Consider the following 22,869-nt stretch of genomic DNA (forward strand, 5'->3'; position numbering starts at 1 on the left):
GCCACCAGCTTGCTCAGTGCCTTGTCGACAACTTGGGTCCATGGCTTTGTGGGGTCTGCGCCACACTCGAATCCTACCATCAGGTCTTATCAACTGAAATCGGGACTCATCTAACCAGGCCACGGTTTCCACTCGTCTAGGGTCCAACTGATACGGTCACGAGCCCAGGAGAGGCGCTGCAGGCGATGTCGTGCAGTTAGCACAAGACCTCGAGTCGCTCGTCGTCCGCTGCAGCCCATTAACGCCAAATTTCGCCCCCTGTCCTAATGCAAACATTCGTCGTACCTCTCACATTGATTTCTGCGATTATTTCAGAGTTGCTTGCCTGTTAGCACTGACAAATTTACGCAACCCCCGCAAATCTCCACTGCTGAGTAAAGACAGTCTCCCACAGTCTGTCTGCCTGAAATTTGGTAATCTCGGCACACTATTGAAACTGTGGACCTCAGAATACTGAATTCAGTAACGATTTCCGAAATGGAATCTCTCATGCGACTAGCTCCAACCACCATTCTGCGTTCGAAGTCTGTTAACTCCCGTCGTGCGGCCATAATAACCTCGGAAACCTTTTCATATGATTCACCTGAGTAAAATGTCAGTGCCGCCAAATTCACTGCCCTTTTATACCTTGTGTTCACGATACTACTGTATCTGCATATGTACATATCGCTACCCCATGACTTTTATTACCTGAGTTAACTTGCCTTCGTGCATGTTACCTATTATTTCTGCAATAATTCGGTTTCTGTTGCGTGCTATATGAAAAACACACTATTATACCCTTAACTCAAATTCCATAGACAATTAAACGCTAAATAGTTTAGTTTTGTACTGCACTTTTGTGATATTAATGTAATATGTAATATTTGAACAGAGGGAAGATGTAATGATTACAGTGCGGAGTTACGGGTTCAGACTGATACATTGATGATGAAATAGAGTTAATAAGTCTTCACATATGACATCATGAGTAAGAGATAGTCTCTGATCAAGCGACTCAGTTTGGGAATAGCCGAACTAAATGTCGAATTTAGCCCGTAAGGGAGGTCACAATTTGTTATTCCATCAAATTCCGCGTCCAGTTTTCGGATGACAGCAGCCTAGTGCAACAGACTCACCTGTTTTCGTGTAGTCAAAGCTGAGCCGCCCACTGGAGTCCGCGCTGACAGTAAGCCGTTCGTTCTGGAAGAGCACCTCAGCCGAACAGGCAGCAGACAGCAACAACAGACACAGGACTGCGAAAAATGTTTGCAGTAAGGTAACGTATGTATTACGTGCTACGACATTTAATTATACTGTAATATAATTCCACCTGCTTCAATTGATATCTGACTTAGTTTAATCTGCAGACATCTTGAGGTCATTTCTTAAATATTTTTTATTGTAACTATTTGAAATTTGTTACAGCTACACTGCATTAAGATTCCAGTCATGTATAATTTTTTTTATCTCGTTTAGCATCAAAATTCATTGCACTGTTACAAGGAAAATCATTAATTTTCTTATGTACGAGATAGCAAGACAGTTTCGAGTAGAAATATGAGTGTAAAAATAAATCCGAGTTCGAACGACTACGGATTTGTCTGCTGCTTATAGATAACAGATGTAGGAAAACGCAATAAAATTATCTAGACATCATAAATAATTCAGTGACGCATTTGCCCATTTCAAAAGAACGTAGTAATCGAAAGAAATATAGGAGAAAACTTCGGAAGCACCACTGCCAATTTCAATGTGTTTTTCAGCTGTCTTTATAACAGTAAACGTAGATATTCTGAGGCTATCTCAGATTCATTTTATTTATCTGTTCTATCACTCACTCAGTGTCACCTACAAAACTCGACTGTAAGAGTCAGATTTTGGTCGAACACGACCCGTCTATTGTTCCGGAAAAGCAACATTTAAATGACTGGAAGTTCTCGGGCTTCAGAAAGCTAAAAGAGGACGCACAATCTAACAAATGAAGGAATTTGCACACTAACGATGGAAATCTATTTTGTAGTAAGATTAGATATTTATTTTTTTGCGATAGGTTAGGGAAACAACTGTTCACGTTAAATGACGCTCCGTTAGCTTCTAAACAGAAGTTAGTACTCAGATTTCGAGTATATCAGCCGCCTAAGATTTTGAGTACTGTTTATTTTATCCCTGCAGAGTCTGCATGTGGTAGATATCTTCGCTTCTTCGATTTGGCCTTAATTTCTATGGGTGCAGTTCCTTCGAACCCAAGGCAGGAGAGGAAGTCTCGCATACCATCAAACTGTGATTCATACATTCTCTGTTTTCTATGGTTACCAGTGTCTATCTCTAGTACATTTTGTAACTGAAGTATAAATGCACATGTCTAAAATCATTTGCTAACCATCTAAAATGTACACTGACGTTGACTAGTGTGTGAGACCATCGAAGCTGTCCACAGCACGCGGCTGCCATACGTGTTGGTTCATATGACTGCTCTACCATCGTTCTACACACAGTGCACTATGGTCGGGTCCGAAAAATCCAAAAAAGAATAGTATCTACTTTCTCACATGAATATCCCTTTCACTTTCTCCACTATTCATCATTCTTCCCTAACACTATACTGATAATAGCAAAAAAATTATGATTCAGGCAGCAATTCGTTAACTTGTAAATATTTTTAATCTCTATAGTGGACCGAACATCTGTCTGGAAGTCGGGAAATACTGTAATTTTTGAGAACGTATCTCGTGCAGAAATAGAGTATGTAATGTGTATAAGTGCACATATTTCTGGTTGTAGCGGAAGACGGTATACTGAATAACATCACATCAGTATTTCTGTAATTTTCAGACTATTATAGCCGTTACGAGGCGCATGTTTGTGGGTTGGTTAGTACTTTCAAGTAGGTGCGGTGAGAGCAAGGCTTTAATGTCTATTTTCTCCTGGGCAGCAGATCAGGTGTTGAAATGTGGACTCGTGGATCCAAAACAGCTAGTCTATAAGGAAACGCTGAAACATTCTAGCGACGATACATAACAGAACTGGGAAATCCACTGCCATAAACGAGCTGCAACAAGGGCAGATTCTTACGGTCCGGCCTTGAGACCGTGCGAATCTTTACCACTGCTCGCGTGCTACTGTCATGAGTGTCTGTCGTGAGTTTCTGTCGTGGACAGGACGTGGAGGTTGGATGCCTGGCAGCTCTCTGAAGGCGGAGGGCGGGAGGAGTCTGTGGAAGACGTGACACCAGAGTACAGAGTTGCTGCAGGTACAAGCGTTTCACAGCACACGGTTCAGCTCTTCAGCGCACATTATGAACACAGGGGGCCAAAAGTAACTGCCCCTACGTGTAAAAAGACATGTTTACCCAACGGCATCGTCAGTTAAGATTGCAGTGGACGTACTACACTACGTATCCAGACACCTGGCTGAAAATGGTTTACAAGTTCGTGGCGCCCTCCATCGGTACTGCTGGAATTCAATATGGTGTTGGCAAATCCTTAGACTTGCTGACAGCTTCAACTCTTGCAGGAATGCGTTCAGTCAGGTTCTGGAAGGTTTCATGGGGAATGGCAGCCCATTCTGCACGGAACGCTGCACTGAGGAGACGTATCGCTGTCGGTCGGTGAGACTTGGCACGAAATCGGCGTTCCAAAATATCCCAGAGGTGTTCTGTAGGATTCAGGTCAGGACTCTGTGCCGGCCAGGCCATTACAGGTGAGTCGTGTGCGGCTCGCATTGATGCCGTTCATAGCTTGGGATCTTGTTATAGCGATAGTGGCATCTCGTCTTCTTAGTCTGTTCACAGGCGCCACTACGTTTGCTCGCCTTGTCTGTCTGTGAGTGGCAGCTGCAGCGGTTATCGACAGCACGTGCTCTCATAACATCTTTGGAGCGGCCTCTAGTATTTCCGGGTCGTCGTGTGTCGAGCGAGTTGAGTTGGGATGGAGCAGCAGTGAGGTACGGACAGCCAGTACTCGACCGACCGCTGGCGACACACATGCACTGTCCGACAGAATGATGTGGCCGCGAGAGTGCACGACCACGTCCACGAATTCAGCGAGTTTTAGTTGAATCGACCGTCATATTCGAGTATCGCAACTTTCACCTGTGTGTCTGTGTGTGTGTGTGTGTGTGTGTGTGTGTGTGTGTGTGTGTGTGTGTGTGTGCGCGCGCGCGCCCGTCAAAGTGACCTCATGGCAATAAGTTGCCAGTCTACGATTTATACTGGGATCTTTCCCGTGCCTGACTTGAGTGGCTACGACCGCTGGTTGGTCATTCCGGCGGTCGTCGCAGCGTACGACGTGAATTTGGTCTTCCGACCGCTTCTGGCTATTCTGTGTTTGTGCCGACTTATAATTCGCCCGTGCTGTTCCACAGTGACTGGTTTTAGTATTGTGAGTTGTTGCTGGAGTTATTTTCTCATATCCGTAACGGTCGCTCGGTTCCAGACTGTAGCGCCTAGAACCGCACGGCCACTCCGGCCGGCAAATCAGCTCTCAACAAGGGCTTTATTGTCGTATAGCCAATCCGCCACAGGCCGTGCATTATGAACATGTGCTCGATCGTGTTGAAAGATGCAATCGCCTCATACAAATTTCTCTTCATCAGTGGGAAGAAAGAAGGTACTTAAACCATCAATATAGGCCTGTGCTGTGATAGTGCCACGACGAAACAACAAGGGGAGCCAGCCCCTCAATAAAAAACACAACCACACCATAACACCACCGCCTCCGAATTTTACTGTCGGCACTATACATGCTGGCAGATGACGTTCACCGGGCATTCGCCACACCCACACACTGTCATCGGATCGTCACATTGTCTACCGTGATTCGTCACTCCACACAACGTTTTTCCACTTTTCAATCGTCCAATGTTTACGCTCCTTGCACCAAGCGAGACGTCGCTTGACATTTACCGCCGTGATGTGTGGCTTATAACCAGCCTCTCGATCATATAATCGATGTTTTCTCACCTTCCGCCTAACTGTCATAGTACTTGCAGTGGATCCTGATGCAGTTTGGAATTCTTGTGTGATGGTCTAGACACATTACGACCTTCGAACTGTCGGCGGTCTCTGTTAGTCAACAGACGAGGTCGGCCTGTACACTTTTGTGTTGTGCTTGTCCCTTCACGTTTCCACCTCAAACAGTAGACTTAGGAATGCTCACGAGCGTGGAAATCTCGCGTACAGACGAATGACTCAAGTGACATTCAATCACCTGACCACGTTCGAAGTCCGTGAGTTCCGAGGAGCGCCCCATTCTGCTCTCTCATGATGTCTAATGACTACCGAGGTCGCTGAAATGCACCTAACATGAAAACTTATGTTTTTGGGGGTGTCCGACTTTTGATCACATAGTGTATCATCGAGAACGGACCACAAGTCAATGTAAACATCCCGTCTGGTAGGATGAATCCTTTTTTTTTTTTTTTTTTGTTAAATCATGCCGATGGTTGTGTCCGAATATGCAGTCAACCACCCGAAGGGCTGCTGGAAACGTGCACACGTGCATTTGGGGGCTGTACTGTGCTGTAGGGAACACCCACCTGGGCTTCCATGGCGACGGTGATGGAACACATAAGGGACCGTTTAGGGCGTCGGCACCGCAGCCGTAAACCATCGACCTGCAGTTGACGGCAACTGCGTGACCTGTGTGTGGGCCACATACCTACGAAGACCTACTAAGAACTTTTCTAATCGATTTCATTCCAAAATAGTGGCTGTATTACGTTGCCAAAGTGGTCCAGCACATTACTAAACATTAGGTCATAGTGATTTACACCATTACTGTACGTGCTGTATGTTGCGCCTTATTCAGTCCCCTTTTATGTAGCCAAGGTCGCTGTAGTTCAACTTACAAAGGTTGGACAAAAACTGAAAACACCGTGAGAAACGAACACGTGAATATTAATGTATATTCTTGTCAAGCCTTCAGGTTGCGCTGTTGTGTTTTGACCACGAACGACACCTGCGCAATACGGTGCAAGGGTCATTTGCTATCAGAGCAGTGTTCACATCTACATTTATACTCCGCAAGCCACCCAACGGTGCGTGGCGGAGGGAACTTTACGTGCCACTGTTCCAGTCGCGTATGGTTCGCGAGAAGAACGATTGCCGGAAAGGCTCCGTGCGCGCTCAAATCTCTCTAATTTTTCATTCGTGATCTCCTCGGGAGGTATAAGTCGGGGAAAGCAATATATTTGATACCTCATCCAGAAACGCACCCTCTCGAAAGCTGGACAGCAATCTACACCGCCATGCAGAGTGCCTCTCTTGCAGAGTCTGCCACTTGAGTTTGCTAAACATCTCCGTAACGCTATCACGCTTACCAAATAACCCTGTGTCGAAACGCGCCGCTCTTCTTTGGATCTTCTCTGTCAACCCCACCCGATACGGATCCCATACTTATAAGCAATACTCAAGTATAGGTCGAAGAGTGTTTTGTAAGCCAGTTTCTTTGTTGATGGACTACATTTTTCTAAGGACTCTCCCAATGAGTCTCAACCTGGCACCCGCCTTACCAACAGTTAATTTTATATGATCATTCCACTTCAAATCGTTCCGCACGCATACTCCCAGATATTTTACAGAAGTAACTGCTACCAGTTTTGTTCCGATATCATATAATCATACAATAAAGGATCCTTCTTGCTATGTATTCGCAATACATTACATTTGTCTATGTTAAGGGTCTGTTGCCTCTCCCTGCACCAAGATCCTATCCGCTGCAGATCTTCCTGCATTTCGCTACAATTTTCTAATGCTGCAACTTCTCTGTATACTACAGCATCATCCGCGAAAAGCCGCACGAAGTTGCGAGTGCATCATGTCGGAGATAAGTGAATTTGAAAGTCGATAGCGCTCATACAGTGCGTGCTTCCGTAACCAAGCTAGTTATAGTGTTTGGTGTTTCAAAAGGCACCATATCGAAGATTTATACCGCACACAGCGAAGGCGGAAAAACATCAGCCGGTAAGTCACAACGCTGATGAAAGTGGGTACTGAATGATCGGGACGATGGTCACTGAAGAGGAATGAGACTAAAAATAAGAGGACTACAGCTGCAAACCAATTCGACATGTCGAAACCTGTTTAGAATTTTATTATAGAGGAAGAACACACCGAAAGAAACACAATGTCAAAATTTAGCTGCTAAGACATATTGCAAATACCTTTAAAAAATATATTGAAAATTGCCGAATTCGTAGCTCGCAAAGTGGCCTCAGACATGCACCCCTCTGCCGTAGTCGGCTATCGGCAGATAGTGCATGCACAACACGGCGGGCTCATGCCCTTGGTTGACAGCACATCAGTAGACAGGTAATATAGCATAAGGCGATAGAAATTTGTAATGCGGATTTCAGTTTCTGTCGATAGTTTCTCTGACGCAACTGTTCACAGCTAGTATTCGCTTGAGTCTGCAACTTACTTATGTCCATAAAAATTAACAGTTAACTTACCTCTAAAACAAACAATATTCCTAAAATTTCGTTTGAACCATTTTACATGAATTGTGCTAAAATATTTATTGTCAACAAATTCAAGTCCGATCATTAGAAGTCGTCTGTAATGTAACATCAAACACTGCATCGATTTTCTTTCCTCTGATAATCTCTTGTGCAACAATTGTATCTACAACAGTTTATCTGTAGACATGAACTACGAGTTATTCAATGATTAATTAATGATCTGAAAGATTTTTGCAGTGGCTCAAGTGCAAAATCCACGTGTGGACGCTTTGGACTTCCGCTACGTTCTCATCGCAAAGCGGCAAGAAATCAAAATCACTTCCTTCTCCTGAAGACCCATACATTAGCCGATCAGAGTACAAGTCACGTTAAGTCCACAAAAATTGTGTTTCGAGAGCAGAGGCGTCGCACAAACTGCACAACGGAATCTTTTCCGAAGGCTAGTGAATAAAGTACCTAGTTGAGCTGTGGCAGCTGAAAGAGTTGTTTATTATTTCAGCCAAGTGAAGCAAGTCCACACTTCATGCTATGTTTCAAAGTTTTGTATCAGGTGGGGCAAATAAAAGTGTCCCGGAGAGCAGAGCTCCAGGGTACAAAGAAACCAGCAGAGGAAATGAAATACAATACTAACCCGACTACAGCACATATTGAAAATGACCACCATTCAGCTCTTGACGTTTTTGAGCCCTGTTCAAAAAGCTGCTGAAGGCGGATCGGAGCCGGATTCCTGGAACTGCTGCAGTCTCGTCAGATATGTTCTGCTGCATTTCTTAAAGACTATGGCTCTGAGCACTATGGGACTTAACATCTATGGTCATCAGTCTCCTAGAACTTAGAACTACTTAAACCTAACTAACCTAAGGACAGCACACAACACCCAGCCGTCACGAGGCAGAGAAAATCCCTGACCCCGCCGCGAATCGAACCCGGGAACCCGGGCGTGGGAAGCAAGAACGCTACCGCACGCTTGAAGACTATGAGAGTTGTTGTGATACACCTTAAACTTGAGGACTCCCCTCACAAAGTAATCGCACAGTGAGAGATCAGGTGACCTGGGTGGCCATCTAGGACAGCGATCAGATTGACCTCTGCTAACAATTCTTTCAGGCATGAAGATTGTGTAAATGTGTTCCAAGGTTCGGCTGACTGTATGGGCAGTTGCTCCATCGCGTTGTAAGTAACTGCCAGTCTTTTCCGCCTCCGTTAATGCTGCCACAAATGGTTTCAAAATATTGACAATGTAACTCGCCGAAGTCATTGTCTGATGAAAGAGGATGGGACCAATAATGAGGCGTGCAGTGGTGTTTCGTGGAAGCTATGTAGATTCTCCGCTGACCAGAACCTGTGAGTTGAAATAACCACTCAAGTGAACCTAGGCTTCAAGAGACATAAAGAACAGGTCCATGTCCAAGGGATTCATTGTTGTAACAGTGAACAGTGACTCACAAAACTGGAGGCGCTGAAGAGCATCTGATGGTTTCAATGCATGAGCAACAGACATTCGGTAGGGATGCATGTGCTGTCCAGGTAGAGTATTCGTCTGCATTATCGAGGTGATATGCTGGTCTCTTGCGACAGTCCTGAATTTGATTTGGCAGGTCTCGAACCATTTTTTGGTGACGTGCAGCCACGTTTTCTGGTTTTCGGACACTTTTCGGAATGTTCTTTGACTTGTTCAAAACAGATCCTATGTGACGCCATTTTGGGACTAAGCGTTTTGTTGGCACTTTGGCACCTGTAAACTTCTCGGCAAACAACTGACCACACCATTTCCATGATTTTGTTGGCACGTAACTTCCCACAACGAACACCCGCTGCTCCACTGTGAGTACCATTTTCCCCCTTGCACTGCTCCACTTGCACTGACACAGCCGGCACAGGAGTGGATCACGTAGCGAGCGTACACATGGTGTGTGCGTCACGGGGTGTCGTTATTTGTGTACACTCACTTCGCATCGTATCCGCTCCTCCTCGCCCAGTTTATATGCCCCACCCTGTGGTTCCATTACACCAAACAATCATCACTATGGCCAGAGACAAGAGTAAAATCAAGGTAAGCTAATGTAGTTCCAGACGTACTGCGAAAAATAGGTCATTAGTTACACCATTTGTATACATGGTTGGATAACAACAGAACCTGTTTTGAAACTGCTTATGCGATATAATGCACTTATTTGTCTCCATTTTTACTTTTCGTGTTTATAATACACTAGTGGCCATTAAAATTGCTACACCAAGAAGAAATGCAGATGATAAACGGGTATCCATTGGACAAATATATTATATTAGAACTGACATGTGATTACATTATCACGCAATTTGGGTGCATAGATCCTGAGAAACCAGTACCCAGAACAACCACCTCTGGCCGTAATAACGGCCTTGATACGCCTGGGCATTGCAGCAAACAGAGTGTGGATGGATTGTACAGGTACAGCTGCCCATGCAGCTTCAACACGATACCAAAGTTCATCAAGAGTAGTGACTGCTGTATTGTGACGAGTCAGTTGGTCGGCCACCATTGACCAGAAGTTTTCAATTGGTGAGAGATCTGGAGAATGTACTGGCCAGGGCAGCAGTCGAACATTTTCTGTATCCAGAAAGGCCCGTACAGGACCTGCAACATGCGGTCGGGCATTATCCTGCTGAAATTTAGGGTTTCGCATGCATCGAATGAAGGGTAGAGCCACGGGTCGTAACACATCTGAAATGTAACGTCCACTCTTCAAAGTGCCGTCAAGGCGAACAAGAGGTGACCGAGACGTGTAACCAATGAGAACCCATACCATCACGCCGGGTGATACGCCAGTATGGCGATGACGAATACACGCTTCCAATGTGCATTAACCGCGGTGTCGCTAAACACGGGTGTGACCATCATGATGCTGTACACAGAACTTGGATTCATCCGAAAAAATGACGTTTTGCCATTCGTGCACACAGGTTCGTCGTTGAGTACACCATCGCATCTCCGTGCTGATGGTCCGTGCTGATGCAAACATCGTCGAACTGTTCGTGCAGATCGTTGTTGTCTTGTAAACATCCCCATCTGTTGACTCAGGGATTGAGACGTGGCTGCGCGATCCGTTAAAGCCATGCGGATAAGGTGCCTGTCATCTCGACTGCAAGTGATACGAGGCCGTTGGGACCCAGAACGGCGTTCCGTATTACCCTCCAGAACTCACTGATTCCATATTCTGCTAATAGTCATTGGATCTAGAACAACGCGAGCAGCAATGTCGCGATACGATAAACAGCAATCGCGATACGCTACAATCCGACCTTTATCAAAGTCGCATTTCTCCTCCTTACACGAGGCATCACAACAACGTTTCACCAGTCTGTTTGTGTATGAGAAATCGGTTGGAAACTTTCCTCATGTCAGCACGTTGTAGGTGTCACCATCGGCGTCAACCTTGTCTGAATTCTCTGAAAAGCTAATCATTTGCATATCACAGCATTTTCTTCCTGTCAGTTAAATTTCATGTCTGTAACACGTCATCTTCGTGGTGTAGCAATTTTAATGACCAGTAGTGTAGCTAATTTTATTATATTATTTGTTATGGGGCAGGGAGAGGGAATCGTAGAGAACAGTCAGTCGCCATTAAAGCAGAGAGGGAAAAAGCGTGCATGAAATGTGGATTCGTGGAAGAATAACAGAGGGAAAACTCTCCGATATACTTGCGAAGAGTGTATAACCAGGAAAGGATAACTGGTCGAAGAAAGGGCTTTTAACAACAGAACCAGCATATGTCAATTAAAACGCTTTGCAAAAACAACTGAAGAGCAGTCTATAAACTTGTTTGACTCTTTCTGAAACATAGGTAACCATTCATAGCCAAATATTTAATTTCGAGAACAATGCAATCATTCAGTGTACAAAGGAGACGGCCGCGATCACGAATCAACGTCGTTTAATTATTTCCTAGAGTTGGTAAACCAAAGCATCGAGGTGTGTAAAGCATTCTTTCTGAATACATTCCAAATATTCGATGGATGACTGCAACGTCACATGTCAACGTCGGACTTTTGTGCTGTAGTTGATCTCGTGGCAAGAAGACCCCAGGCAATAAAACTGATGACACGAATGTTATGAAACATATAGAATCATTTCCAGCATATCAAAAGAAAAATCCTGAAAGAAAAAACTTAAATCCACCTTTGTCTGTTTCCAAAATGTACGTCATGTACGTCCAGAAACGTGATGAAAAACATAAAACACCAGCAAAAGAGAAATTATATTATCATGTCTCTTCAACAAAACTTAATCTCCGTTTCAGGCTGCCATCAAAAGACGCGTGCAGTTTCTGTGATGAAATTAACATGAATATCTCAGCAGAACAGAATGAAGAAACATTGCTGTCCATGACACAGGAAAGAAACGTGCACTTAAGAAAAGCTGCTCTGGTTATCAATAATTTGAAATCAGATGCAGTAAATATTTCAAATGACTTGTACATTTTGGCCTTTGATCAACAAAAGGCACTCCCGTTTCCAAAAATGTCCGCATCAGTATCATCCTACAAGAGGAATCTGTATGTGTAAGACTTTGAAGTACATTTATTTAGTGAAAAGAATAGTTATATGTATATGTGGGATGAAACGGAAGGGGTAAGAAGAAGGAACGTGGAAAACATTGCAAGAATGTGACTTTGTATTCAGACAGCTGTACAGAACGAAATCGGGACCTAAAAATGGCACTTGTTTTGAAGAAACTATTACAAGAACCTGGTATGGAAACAGAATTCATAGCCCATAAATTTCTTGTGTCAGAGCATTCGTGCTACCAAATGATGCTGACTTTTCCTTGATAAAAAGTAGAAAAGCAACCCGTATTTATTCGCCAGATGGTTGGACAACCATTCTGAAAGAATCCAAGAAGAAAAAACCGATTAAAAGAGTTCTCATTATGCATACCGACTTTTTATCCACAAAGAAATTGGAAGCAGTCGTTGTAAGCTGGAAGAAAACCGATGATGGTCACAGAGTGAATTGGCTAGTCATTCAGTGGTTGAGGTACGAAAGGGATGTGCATATTCATCAAAATACGGAAACAGCCTCGATCCTGGCGTACACTTCTATGAAATTAATTTGGCAAGAAAAGCTAAAGGAAGACCAGATCATCAGCTACCAGAACAAGTTGTTGTTGTTGTTGTTGTTGTTGTTGTTGTGGTCTTCAGTCCAGAGACTGTTTTGATACAGCTCTCTATGCTACTCTATACTGAACAAGTTTCTTCATCTCCAAGTACCTACAGCAACCGACATCCTTCTGAAACTGCTTAGTTTATTCATCTCTTGGTCTCTCTCTACAGAACAAGATAGTCTGTATATGTTCGATGTGCTGCCTTTTTTTTCTCCTATTCAGCACCGTTTCTTCTAACATGTTCCTCAAATTTCAGACACATGTCAGAAACGGTTTGCTGAAAATGACACCGAGTCTATTGTTCTATGTGTGAATGGAGCTTGTATGCAATTATTTTCAGAAGACTACTGAAGCGAGTCCATGTTTTCCATTTTAGACATTGTTGCAGCTCTCCGATGTTTGTTCCATGCCCTTCATTTTGCGTCGAACAAGTGAAGTACAGTTGTCTGTTTCAAAGAAAATTAACGTTTTCAAAGTTTATGCTGATTTCTTAATTCCAATATATTTTTATCTTGCGATATCTCAGAAACAGTTTCTCTGGACTTGTACCACTCATATTCTCAATGCCTCATATGACTTTTTTAGAAACGTTGGACATTCATTCCGTTGTTGTCGACATTTCGTTAGAACTTCTGGAAACACCAGAAGAAACAGAAAACAGCTCGCACGATACCGTGAATTGTGCTTAAAGCGATGATTGTTGTGGTAATGAGTGGTCAGAACAAAAACGGAGTACTTTTCAAACAAAAAAAACGCGCACAATAATAGCTTTCACTGAGAAAGGAAAAGCTGTTCTTGGTTAAACGAAGGAGGGAAAAAGTACTTCAATTTAAGCAGTGTGCAAAACCGGTTTTGTTTCCAAAGATCTGAATAAGAATTGTACAAATGGGAGAAATATGTACCAAAATTAAATTCGCAAAAGTGTGAAATGAAAACTGTTCGAAAGATTTAGAACTGCCCATGAGAGTCAACCCAGCATTACCGAAGAAGATCAACGAGACTGAGCCCTCTGAATTGCAAGTGAGACGAACATTATTGATTTCCAGCCTGCATAGACCTACTTAAACGTTTTCAGGAAATTATACAGGAAAGGTAGCAGCAAAATTACGAGGTATAACGCAGGCGTGTTGAGGAGGTGTCATTAATAGGTAATACTATAGAGAAATTCGTAGCTGACGTGTCCGCTACAAGCTGCGTATAATGCAAGTAAGCCAGATTTCGTGCAAACCACACTTTATTGTTTAGAGCGAAACACAGATATAGTTGCTTGTGCAGTCGATGGATGCTAGGATGTATTCTAATACAACAACGCAAATTATAGATATATGTTACGGCAGTTTTCTTTCTGTCTTCAGGAACATCGCGGCAAATTAGGACCAAAAATTCAAAAAAAGGACTGGTTACTTGCAAATGTCTTGTAACTGAGGTACCAAAATCTGGAAAAATGTGAGAGAATAATTTTCAATGTTACATCCGATATGTCTTCCAGTGATTTGCAGAAAATAATTCATTGCTTTTATTGAACTCTGGACCTGTACATAATATCCCTGTCTTTAGGAGGACGACTAAATATTCCACACGGAGCTAATACTGTGACTCAGCCTCTCCATAAAAAATGTTTCTTACAATGTAAAGGATTTTTCAGAATATTGTCGGACAATTTAATTTCCGACAGATCTTTGTCATTTCAGGTTTATCAGGCAGAACGGTATTGTTAAACATCAGTTATTTCTGCATTGTCAGTTTGCCTCATCACATTTTACGAATCTGATCAAATATGTATGTAGCCCAATATGCGGAACAATGACCGCGACCATGTCATACATCTTTCCAGTTCTACCTACATAAAACACTAGTCATTATTGTGAAGTGCCTGAATGGATTAATTTTTCTTTTATCAGGAGTGATTTGTGCAATAAAAATGTTTGTTTTGGTCACCGAATAGCCACTTCGCATTTTTGTGACGACCAGAGGGAATAAACAAGGAACTGTTTGTTCAAAAATGTTCAAATGTGTGTGAATTCTAAGGAACCAAACTGCTGACGTCATTGGTCCCTAGACTTACACAATACTTAAACTAACTTACGCTGAGAACAATACACACACCAATACCCGAGGGGGGTCCGAGCAATCCGTAACATGGCGTCTCAAACCACGCGGCCAAGTAACCGTTTGATTATTAGCAAAATATACAATATTCATAACTTTTCATTTGAACCATTTTACATGACTTGTTATAAAATATTTAATGTCAACAAATTCAAGTCCTGACTGATAGAAGTCGTCTGTAATGTAACATCAAACACTGCATTGATTTTCTTTCCTCTGCTAATCACTGGCGTAACAATTGTATCTACAATAGCTTATCTGTAAATATGAACTGCAAGTTATTCAATGATTAATTAATGATACGAGAGAATTTTGCAGTGGCTCAATTGCTTAAAATCCACGTGTGTGCGCTCTGGACTTCCGCAACGCGGCGCTACATTCTCATCGCAAAGCGGCGTCTGCTCGTTCGCTGATTCGCGCGCTATGGTTGTATAAACAACTGTTTTAAGCGGTTCTTCGCGAAATAAAAATGACTAACTTTTTTTCAAATATTTAGAATGTTCCTGAGCAGGTAAAACTTTAACAGTTCATCTTCTTGTGTCGTTCCTACTCGTCGAATATGGGGTGCTTAGGAAACCTGCTTTCTCGGATCACTACACAACAACTCAAACAAATCGTATTGATGAATTTTTATTACAATAAAATAAATGACAATATTTAACGCAATGAGATTTTCACTCTGCAGCAGAGTGTGCGCTGATATGAAACTTCTGTCAGATTAAAACTATGTGCCGGACCGAGACTCGAACTCGGGACCTTTGCCTTTCACCGGTCAGTGCTCTACCAAAGCCTTTTTTTTTAAAAAAAAATCTTATTTCGTTCGTTGCATCTGCTCGGGGCGGATGTCGCAAGACATCCGTTTCAGTTCGTCGTTGATCCATTAATTCAGTTTTTTTTATTACAGAGGGCAGCTACTCCTCTGATCGAACACGCTGAACTACCATGCCGGCTACCATTTGAGCTATCCAAGCAAGACTCTCGCTCCCTCCTCACAATATTTAACTTTGAAAATTTACAATGTTGTGCCGCAAGCAAATGGCGACAGACAAATAAGAAGTCTCATCAGTATAGACAATGCCTAATACAAGTGAAATTATACCGTTCGTAAGTCGCTGATGTAGAGCTCGTAGAACCGCTAGGCCTCAACTGGGCCGCGGCCAGGCAGCGCGGCGTTTACGTTCTCTTCGCCTAGAGACCGCAACTGTCTCGGTGTCCTCCTAGAGAGGGGTACTATTAGCTGACGTCTTTTTCACAGCCGTCTCTGCTCCACCGTTCCTGACCGTCGTGCCGGCGCTTGACTTTCACCCAGGAGCACATTTCTTTCGGTGTATTCTTCCTATGTGAGCAATTTCAGAGTGGGTTTCGGCATGTCGGATTGGGCCACTCCCTTATGAATGTTTCACTTGTGAACCTTGTCAGCGCCGGCCGGAGTGGCCGAGCGGTTCTAGGCGCTACAGTCTGGAGCTGCGCGATCGCTACAGTCGCAGGTTCGAATCCTGCCTCGGGCATGGATGTGTGTGATGTCCTTAGGCTACTTAGGTTTAAGTAGTTCTAAGATCTAGGGGACTGATGACCTCAGAAGTTAAGTCCCATAGCGCTCAGAGCCATTTTTGAACCTTGTCAGCACCAAAATAACACGGAGGGAGATCCATAAGCAGGGAACTGCAGGGAGAGGTGGAATTCGAAAAACCACTTGTCACTGATGCAGATGCCTGTAACAGGAAATCGAGGTGACGGAGGCATTAAACCTAACCTATGGAGTAATGGAAGAAAGTCATTTTGGGGGGTATGAGTCTTGTGCCCTGTTTCCAATTTAAGATCGTGTTTATGTCGCAAGAATCAAACACGGCAGAGATTCGGTGGTGACTTGGGCTGTAATATGGAGAAGTTCCATAGACTACAAGGTCAATATGCAAGATCGCATTACTGCATTATGCGACCATTTTGGCTGATCAGGATCACCTGACGCTACAATTTTTGTTCCCCAGTGGTGATGCTGTGTTCCAAGACCTCGCATCGTCCAGGACTGGTTTTGTGAGCACAAGGACGAATTGTCGCACCTCCCCTGGCCATACCGAGCGAGGTGGCGCTGTGGTTAGCTAACTGGACGACGATTCAAACCCGTCTCCGGCCATCCTGATTTAGGTTTTCCATGATTCCCCTAAACCGTTTCAGGCATATGGCGGGATGGTTCCCCTGAAAGGGCACGGCCGATTTCCTTCCCAATCCTTCCCTAATCTGAGCTTGTGCTCCGTCTCTAATGACCCCGTTGCTGATGGGACGTTAATCTCCCCCTCCTCCCCCTGACCACCACAATCACCAAATCTCAACATTATTGAGCCATAGTGGTTCACTTAGGCGAGAGGGGTGTGTGCGATAGCTCTCGACCACGATTACCTGAACTTCCCTTTATTTTGTAGTAAAGTTAACATTCCCTGTACTTCTCCATTCCAAGACGATTGTAAGCTGTTCTGAATGCCAACAATTTTCCTAGGCCGTATTAGGGATGGTAATGTATGGTGTGTTTGGTGTTTCCGTATTTTAGTTCACCCCTGCACATTTACTGTAAACGACACCGTGTAGGCATTCATACTTCTTTTTTTGAACTAATGTGCAATTTTCAGGAAGACGATACACTCAAAAATGGTTCAAATGGCTCTGAGCACTATGGGACTTAACATCTTTGGTCATCAGTCCCCTAGAACTTAAAACTACTTAAACCTAACTAACCTAAGGACGTCACACACATTCATGTCCGAGGCAGGATTCGAACCTGCGACCGTAGCAGTCGCGCGGTTCCGGACTGCGCGCCTAGAACCGCGAGACCACCGCGGCCGGCACGATACACTCAATGTATAATATGTTTCAATTCTTCCCGAATTATAGTGAATACTTTGAAAGATGGGCTTAGGGAAGGCAGAATTTGGTGTGGACGGGCCCTTACTAAGTTACCGTTAGTTGCTCAGTTTCTTCTTTTTTTTTTTAATCACGTACACATTATTTATAACCAATTGCAAATGAGGTTGATGATCATGAACAATTATCAAATTTGACTGTTAAGACACAATGTCTAATAAAAAATTCTTAACAACTTGCACGCACGGCAGAGGGCCTTATTGACCAGAACTTCAAATAATTTGTCGGCTGAAGGCCCAAATAGTAACAACTCAAAAACAATTTGACAGCTGAAGGCCTTGGTAGAAAATTCTTAAAAACAGTTAAACTTCTCCATGAGATACTAAAATACTTTTTAAAGAAAAAACAATCATCAAAATTTTACCATTAAGAGACAATATCTAATTTAAAAAATTCTTAAGACAAATTGCATTCACAGCTGAATGCCTTACTGACCAGAAATTCAAATTATTTGTCAGCTGAAGGCCCAATACTAATAACTGAAAGTTAAAACATGTATTTAAAAAAAAATCATCACAAGCTGATCAAACCAAGAGAAAAGGGAGCCTCCAAGGATCGGCCTGGGAAAAGTCACTCAACTTCGTAACGGACGAGACAGGCAGCCAAGTGTTGTATTCACTTAACCGGATGGCAACTCAAACTAGTGACAGTTCAAACTCTTGCAAAATCTACGTAACGTCTGGTAACCAACACAATGATGGAATAACCCAGGCAAAGCGGAACCGCGGACAGCACTGCGTCTTCAGAATCCGGTGTTTAAATCATCCAGAAGCAGAAGGAACCACTACGACCAAGGTAGTCCAAAAGAAGAAAATATCCAAACCATAATCAAGGAGGCTGTCGAACTACACACCTTGCCGGACAGCAGCGGCAACTCGAGGTAAAGTACACGGCCCCGAAACTTCGCTAACCTCCAGGACAGGTAACTGGGGCGTTAGCGGCCACTAGGCAGAAAAGTACCGTTTGTTGAGCTTCAAGAATAAACACAAGGAATTCAGTGACTAATAATAAGAAGTGGAGGACGGCTAATTAATTGTGCCAACTCCAAACACTCCACTCCTTGCTCTTCATCTCAGCGACCCTGCGAGCAGCAACGCAAGAATATATGCCGTGATCTCAAGATAGTGGGTTAATGTTCACTCAACTCAAACGTCCTGGGACCGGTGGACAACGAGGCTGTGGCCCTCGCAACTACAGCCCCTCCATCAGGCAGTGCCTGTGTGCCACCAGCGGTCCCGGCATGTCCAAGTGCTGCCGCACCTCACTGCTGCTCCGTCTCAACCGAACTACCCGTCACACCCGATCCGGAAAACACTTGGCGTCCTTCCAAAGCTAGTACCACGGTACTAGATATCGATAAACGCTGCTGCTGCCACTCGCTGACAGACAACGCTAGCAAACATAGTGGCGCCAGTAAACACAAGAAGAAAACGAGACGCCACTATCCCTATTACACGATGCCAACCTACTTACGGCACCAACGCGGGACGCATATGGCTCATACTTGTTGTAGGATGTCTGTGTGAATTGATGTGACACTTACCCGATGTTCTAGTTGACATACACGGTGCTTCCGGAAGAACGAGCAGAAATGTAACTGAACACAGAGAATGCTCCACTGAACAATTTGAGGTAGGGAACCTGGGGCCGGAGAAAGCAGCTCAAGGAGATGAGGAAGTAAACTGTCGACCGCTTTGTCTACCATTGTCGTTTTCCAGCTTATTTACAACTAACATGTATACAATTTTACACATAATCTGCTATTTATTTATATATACATTCTTTATGTCCTGCAAGCAAACAAGAAGGTTCAAAATGGTTCAAATGGCTCTGAACACTATGGGACTTAACATCTTAGGTCATCAGTCCCCTAGAACTTAGAACTACTTAAACCTAACTAACCTAAGGACATCACACACATCCATGCCCGAGCCAGGATTCGAACCTGCGACCGTATCCATCACGCGGTTCCAGATTGAAGCACCTACAACCGCTCGGCCACACCGACGGCAAACAAGAAGGAAGACCCTGATTACTAGGAAGTCATAATGCACGTTTTGCTTACTTAACTGGTCCAAAAGGTGGCTCTGTTGTATTGTATTTAGATTTCCCCATGACAGAACGTGGTATGAATCAACTGGCGTACCCATTCATTACTAGGTCGTATTCAGATACGTACAGTACAATACGATAGAGCGGTACCAGTACAGTTTCGCAAAACTCACTGACATGCACCTTTTATACAGGGTGTTACAAAAAGATACGGCGAAACATCCAGGAAACATTCTTCACACACAAATAAAGAAAATATGTTATGTGGAAATGTGTCCGAAACTGCTTAATTTCCATGTTAGAGCTCATTTTAGTTTCGTCCACCTAAGCTCAATGGAGCACGTTATCATGATTTCATACGGGATACTCTACCTGTGCTGCTAGAACCTGTGCCTTTACAAGTACGACACAACGTGTGGTTCAAGCACGATGGAGCTCCTGCACATTTCAGTCGAAGTGTTCGTACGCTTCTCAACAACAGATTCAGTGGCCGATGGATTGGTAGAGGCGTACCAATTCCATGGCGTCCACGCTCTCCTGACGTCAACCCTATTGACTTTCATTTATTGGGACTTTTGAAAGCTCTTGTCTACGCAACCCCGGTACCAAATGTAGAGACTCTTCGTGCTCGTATTGTGGACAGCTGTGATACAATACACCATTCTTCAGGGCTGCATCAGCTCATCAGGGATTCCATGCGACAGAGGGTGGATGCATGTATTCTCGCTAACGGTGGACAGTTTGAACATTTCCTGTAACAAAGTGTTTGAAGTCACGCTGGTACTTTCTGTGGCTGTGTGTTTCCATTCCATGGTTAATGTGATTTGAAGAGAAGTAATAAAATGAGCTCTAACATGGAAAGTAAGAGTTTCTGGACACATGTCCACATAACATACACTCCTGGAAATTGAAATAAGAACACCGTGAATTCATTCTCCCAGGAAGGGGAAACTTTATTGACACATTCCTGGGGTCAGATACATCACATGATCACACTGACAGAACCACAGGCACATACACACAGGCAACAGAGAATGCACAATGTCGGCACTAGTACAGTGTATATCCACCTTTCGCAGCAATGCAGGCTGCTATTTTCCCATGGAGACGATCGTAGAGATGCTTGATGTTGTCCTGTGGAACGGCTTGCCATGCCATTTCCACCTGGCGCCTCAGTGGGACCAGCGTTCGTGCTGGACGTGCAGACCGCGTGAGACGACCCTTCATCCAGTCCCAAACATCCTCAATGGGGGACAGATCCGAAGATCTTGCTGGCCAGGGTAGTTGACTTACACCTTCTAGAGCACGTTGGGTGCACGGGATACATGCGGACGTGCATTGTCCTGTTGGAACAGCAAGTTCCCTTGCCGGTCTAGGAATGGTAGAACGATGGGTTCGATGACGGTTTGGATGTACCGTGCACTATTCAGTGTCCCCTCGACGATCACCAGACGTGTACGGCCAGTGTAGGGGATCGCTCCCCACACCATGATGCCGGGTGTTGGCCCTGTGTGCCTACGGTCTTGGCGTGCATCCGTGCGTCGCTGCGGTCCGGTCCCAGGTCGACGGGCACGTGCACCTTCCGCCGACCACTGGCGACAACATCGATGTACTGTGGAGACCTCACGCCCCACATGTTGAGCAATTCGGCGGTACGTCCACCCGGCCTCCCGCATGCCCACTATACGCCCTCGCTCAAAGTCCGTCAACTGCACATACGGTTCACGTCCACGCTGTCGCGGCATGCTACCAGTGTTAAAGACTGCGACGGAGCTCCGTATGCCACGGCAAACTGGCTGACACTGACGGCGGCGGTGCACAAATGCTGCGCAGCTAGCGCCATTCGACGGCCAACACCGCGGTTCCTGGTGTGTCCGCTGTGGGTCTGACACACCGGTGTCAATGTGTTCTTTTTTCCATTTCCAGGAGTGTATTTTCTTTCTTTGTATGTGAGGAATGTTTCCTGAAAGGATGGCTTTACCTTTTTGTAACGCCCTGTATAGGGAAGTACGTTGCAGCGCTCTCGCTGCTGACAGGCTCATCCGGCACGACGAGTGTTTATTTCTCTGGATGGTCGAATGCCCGGGAATGGTTCATTGGAAAAAAGAAACGAGCGACCTGGCAGCATGAGGACCACTCGCACACCGGATTTTGAAGAGGAGATGCTGGAGCGTGTTGCAGCGGACCCCACTACAAGTACTCGTCGTATTACACGTGAAATAGGTGCTCCACGAACTAACGTCTGGCGAGTACTCCACGAACAACAATTACACCCATATCTCCCATGCAATGCTTGTGACTGACCAAGGGTCGCATTTTGTGTGTGGTTGCTCCAACTGTGGACTGATCGACCAGATTTCCTCCATATCTTGCTGTTTACTGTTGAGGTCTCATTTGATCTTGTAAAATGGTGCAAGACTTTCGAAATTCGGAGCAAAATAGGGGTAAGCTATAGGGAGAAAATGGTAATATACAATATGTACAAGAGCCAAGAGGGAGTACTAATAGTGGACTAACAAGAACGAAGTGCTCGGATTAAATAGGGTGTAACACAGGGATGTAGTCTTTTGCCCCTACTGTTCAATATGTACGTTTATGGAAATAAAAGAAAGGTTCAGGAGTGGAACTAAAATTCAAGGTGAAAGGATATCAATGATAAGATTCGCTGATGACATTGCTGTCCTGAGTGAAAGTGAAGAAGAATTACATGGTCTGCTGGATCGAATGAACAGTCGAATGAGTAGAGAATATGGATTGAGCAAGTAGAAGGAAGGAACGAGAAGTAGCAGAAACGAGAACAGCAAGAATCTTGACATCAGGATTGATAGTCACAAAGTAGATGAAGTTAAAGAATTATACTACCTAGGCAGCAAAATAACCGATGGAGCAAGGAGGACATCAAAAGCAGACTAGCACTAGCAAAAAGGGCGTTCCTGGTCAAGAGAAATTTACTTGTGAAACTTTCATGGCAGATTAAAACTCTGTGCCAGACCCAGACTCGAACTCGGGACCTTTGCCTTTCGCGGGCAAGTGCTCTACCATCTGAAGTACCCAAGCACAACTCACGCCCCTTCCTCACGGCCTCACTTCCGCCAGTACCTCGTCTCCTACCTTCCAAACTTCACATAAGCTCTCCTGCGAACCTTGCAGAACTAGCACTGCCTGCCGGAGTGGCCGAGCGGTTCTAGGCGCTTCAGTCTGGAATCGCG

General features: G+C 44.4%; 1 protein-coding gene across 1 annotated transcript in view; it reads right to left on the reverse strand.

Annotated features, from left to right (window-relative positions):
* Positions 1-22,869, reverse strand: part of LOC126281683 (myogenesis-regulating glycosidase-like) — a 96,145-nt gene that overhangs the window by 44,247 nt on the left and 29,029 nt on the right. Inside the window, exon 2 of the mRNA XM_049980849.1 lies at positions 1,119-1,235. Within this exon, the coding sequence (XP_049836806.1) occupies positions 1,119-1,235 (117 nt within the window). The remainder of the gene's footprint in view (positions 1-1,118; positions 1,236-22,869) is intronic.

This window comes from Schistocerca gregaria, chromosome 7, assembly GCF_023897955.1.
Source record: "Schistocerca gregaria isolate iqSchGreg1 chromosome 7, iqSchGreg1.2, whole genome shotgun sequence".
Lineage (NCBI taxonomy): Eukaryota > Metazoa > Arthropoda > Insecta > Orthoptera > Acrididae > Schistocerca > Schistocerca gregaria.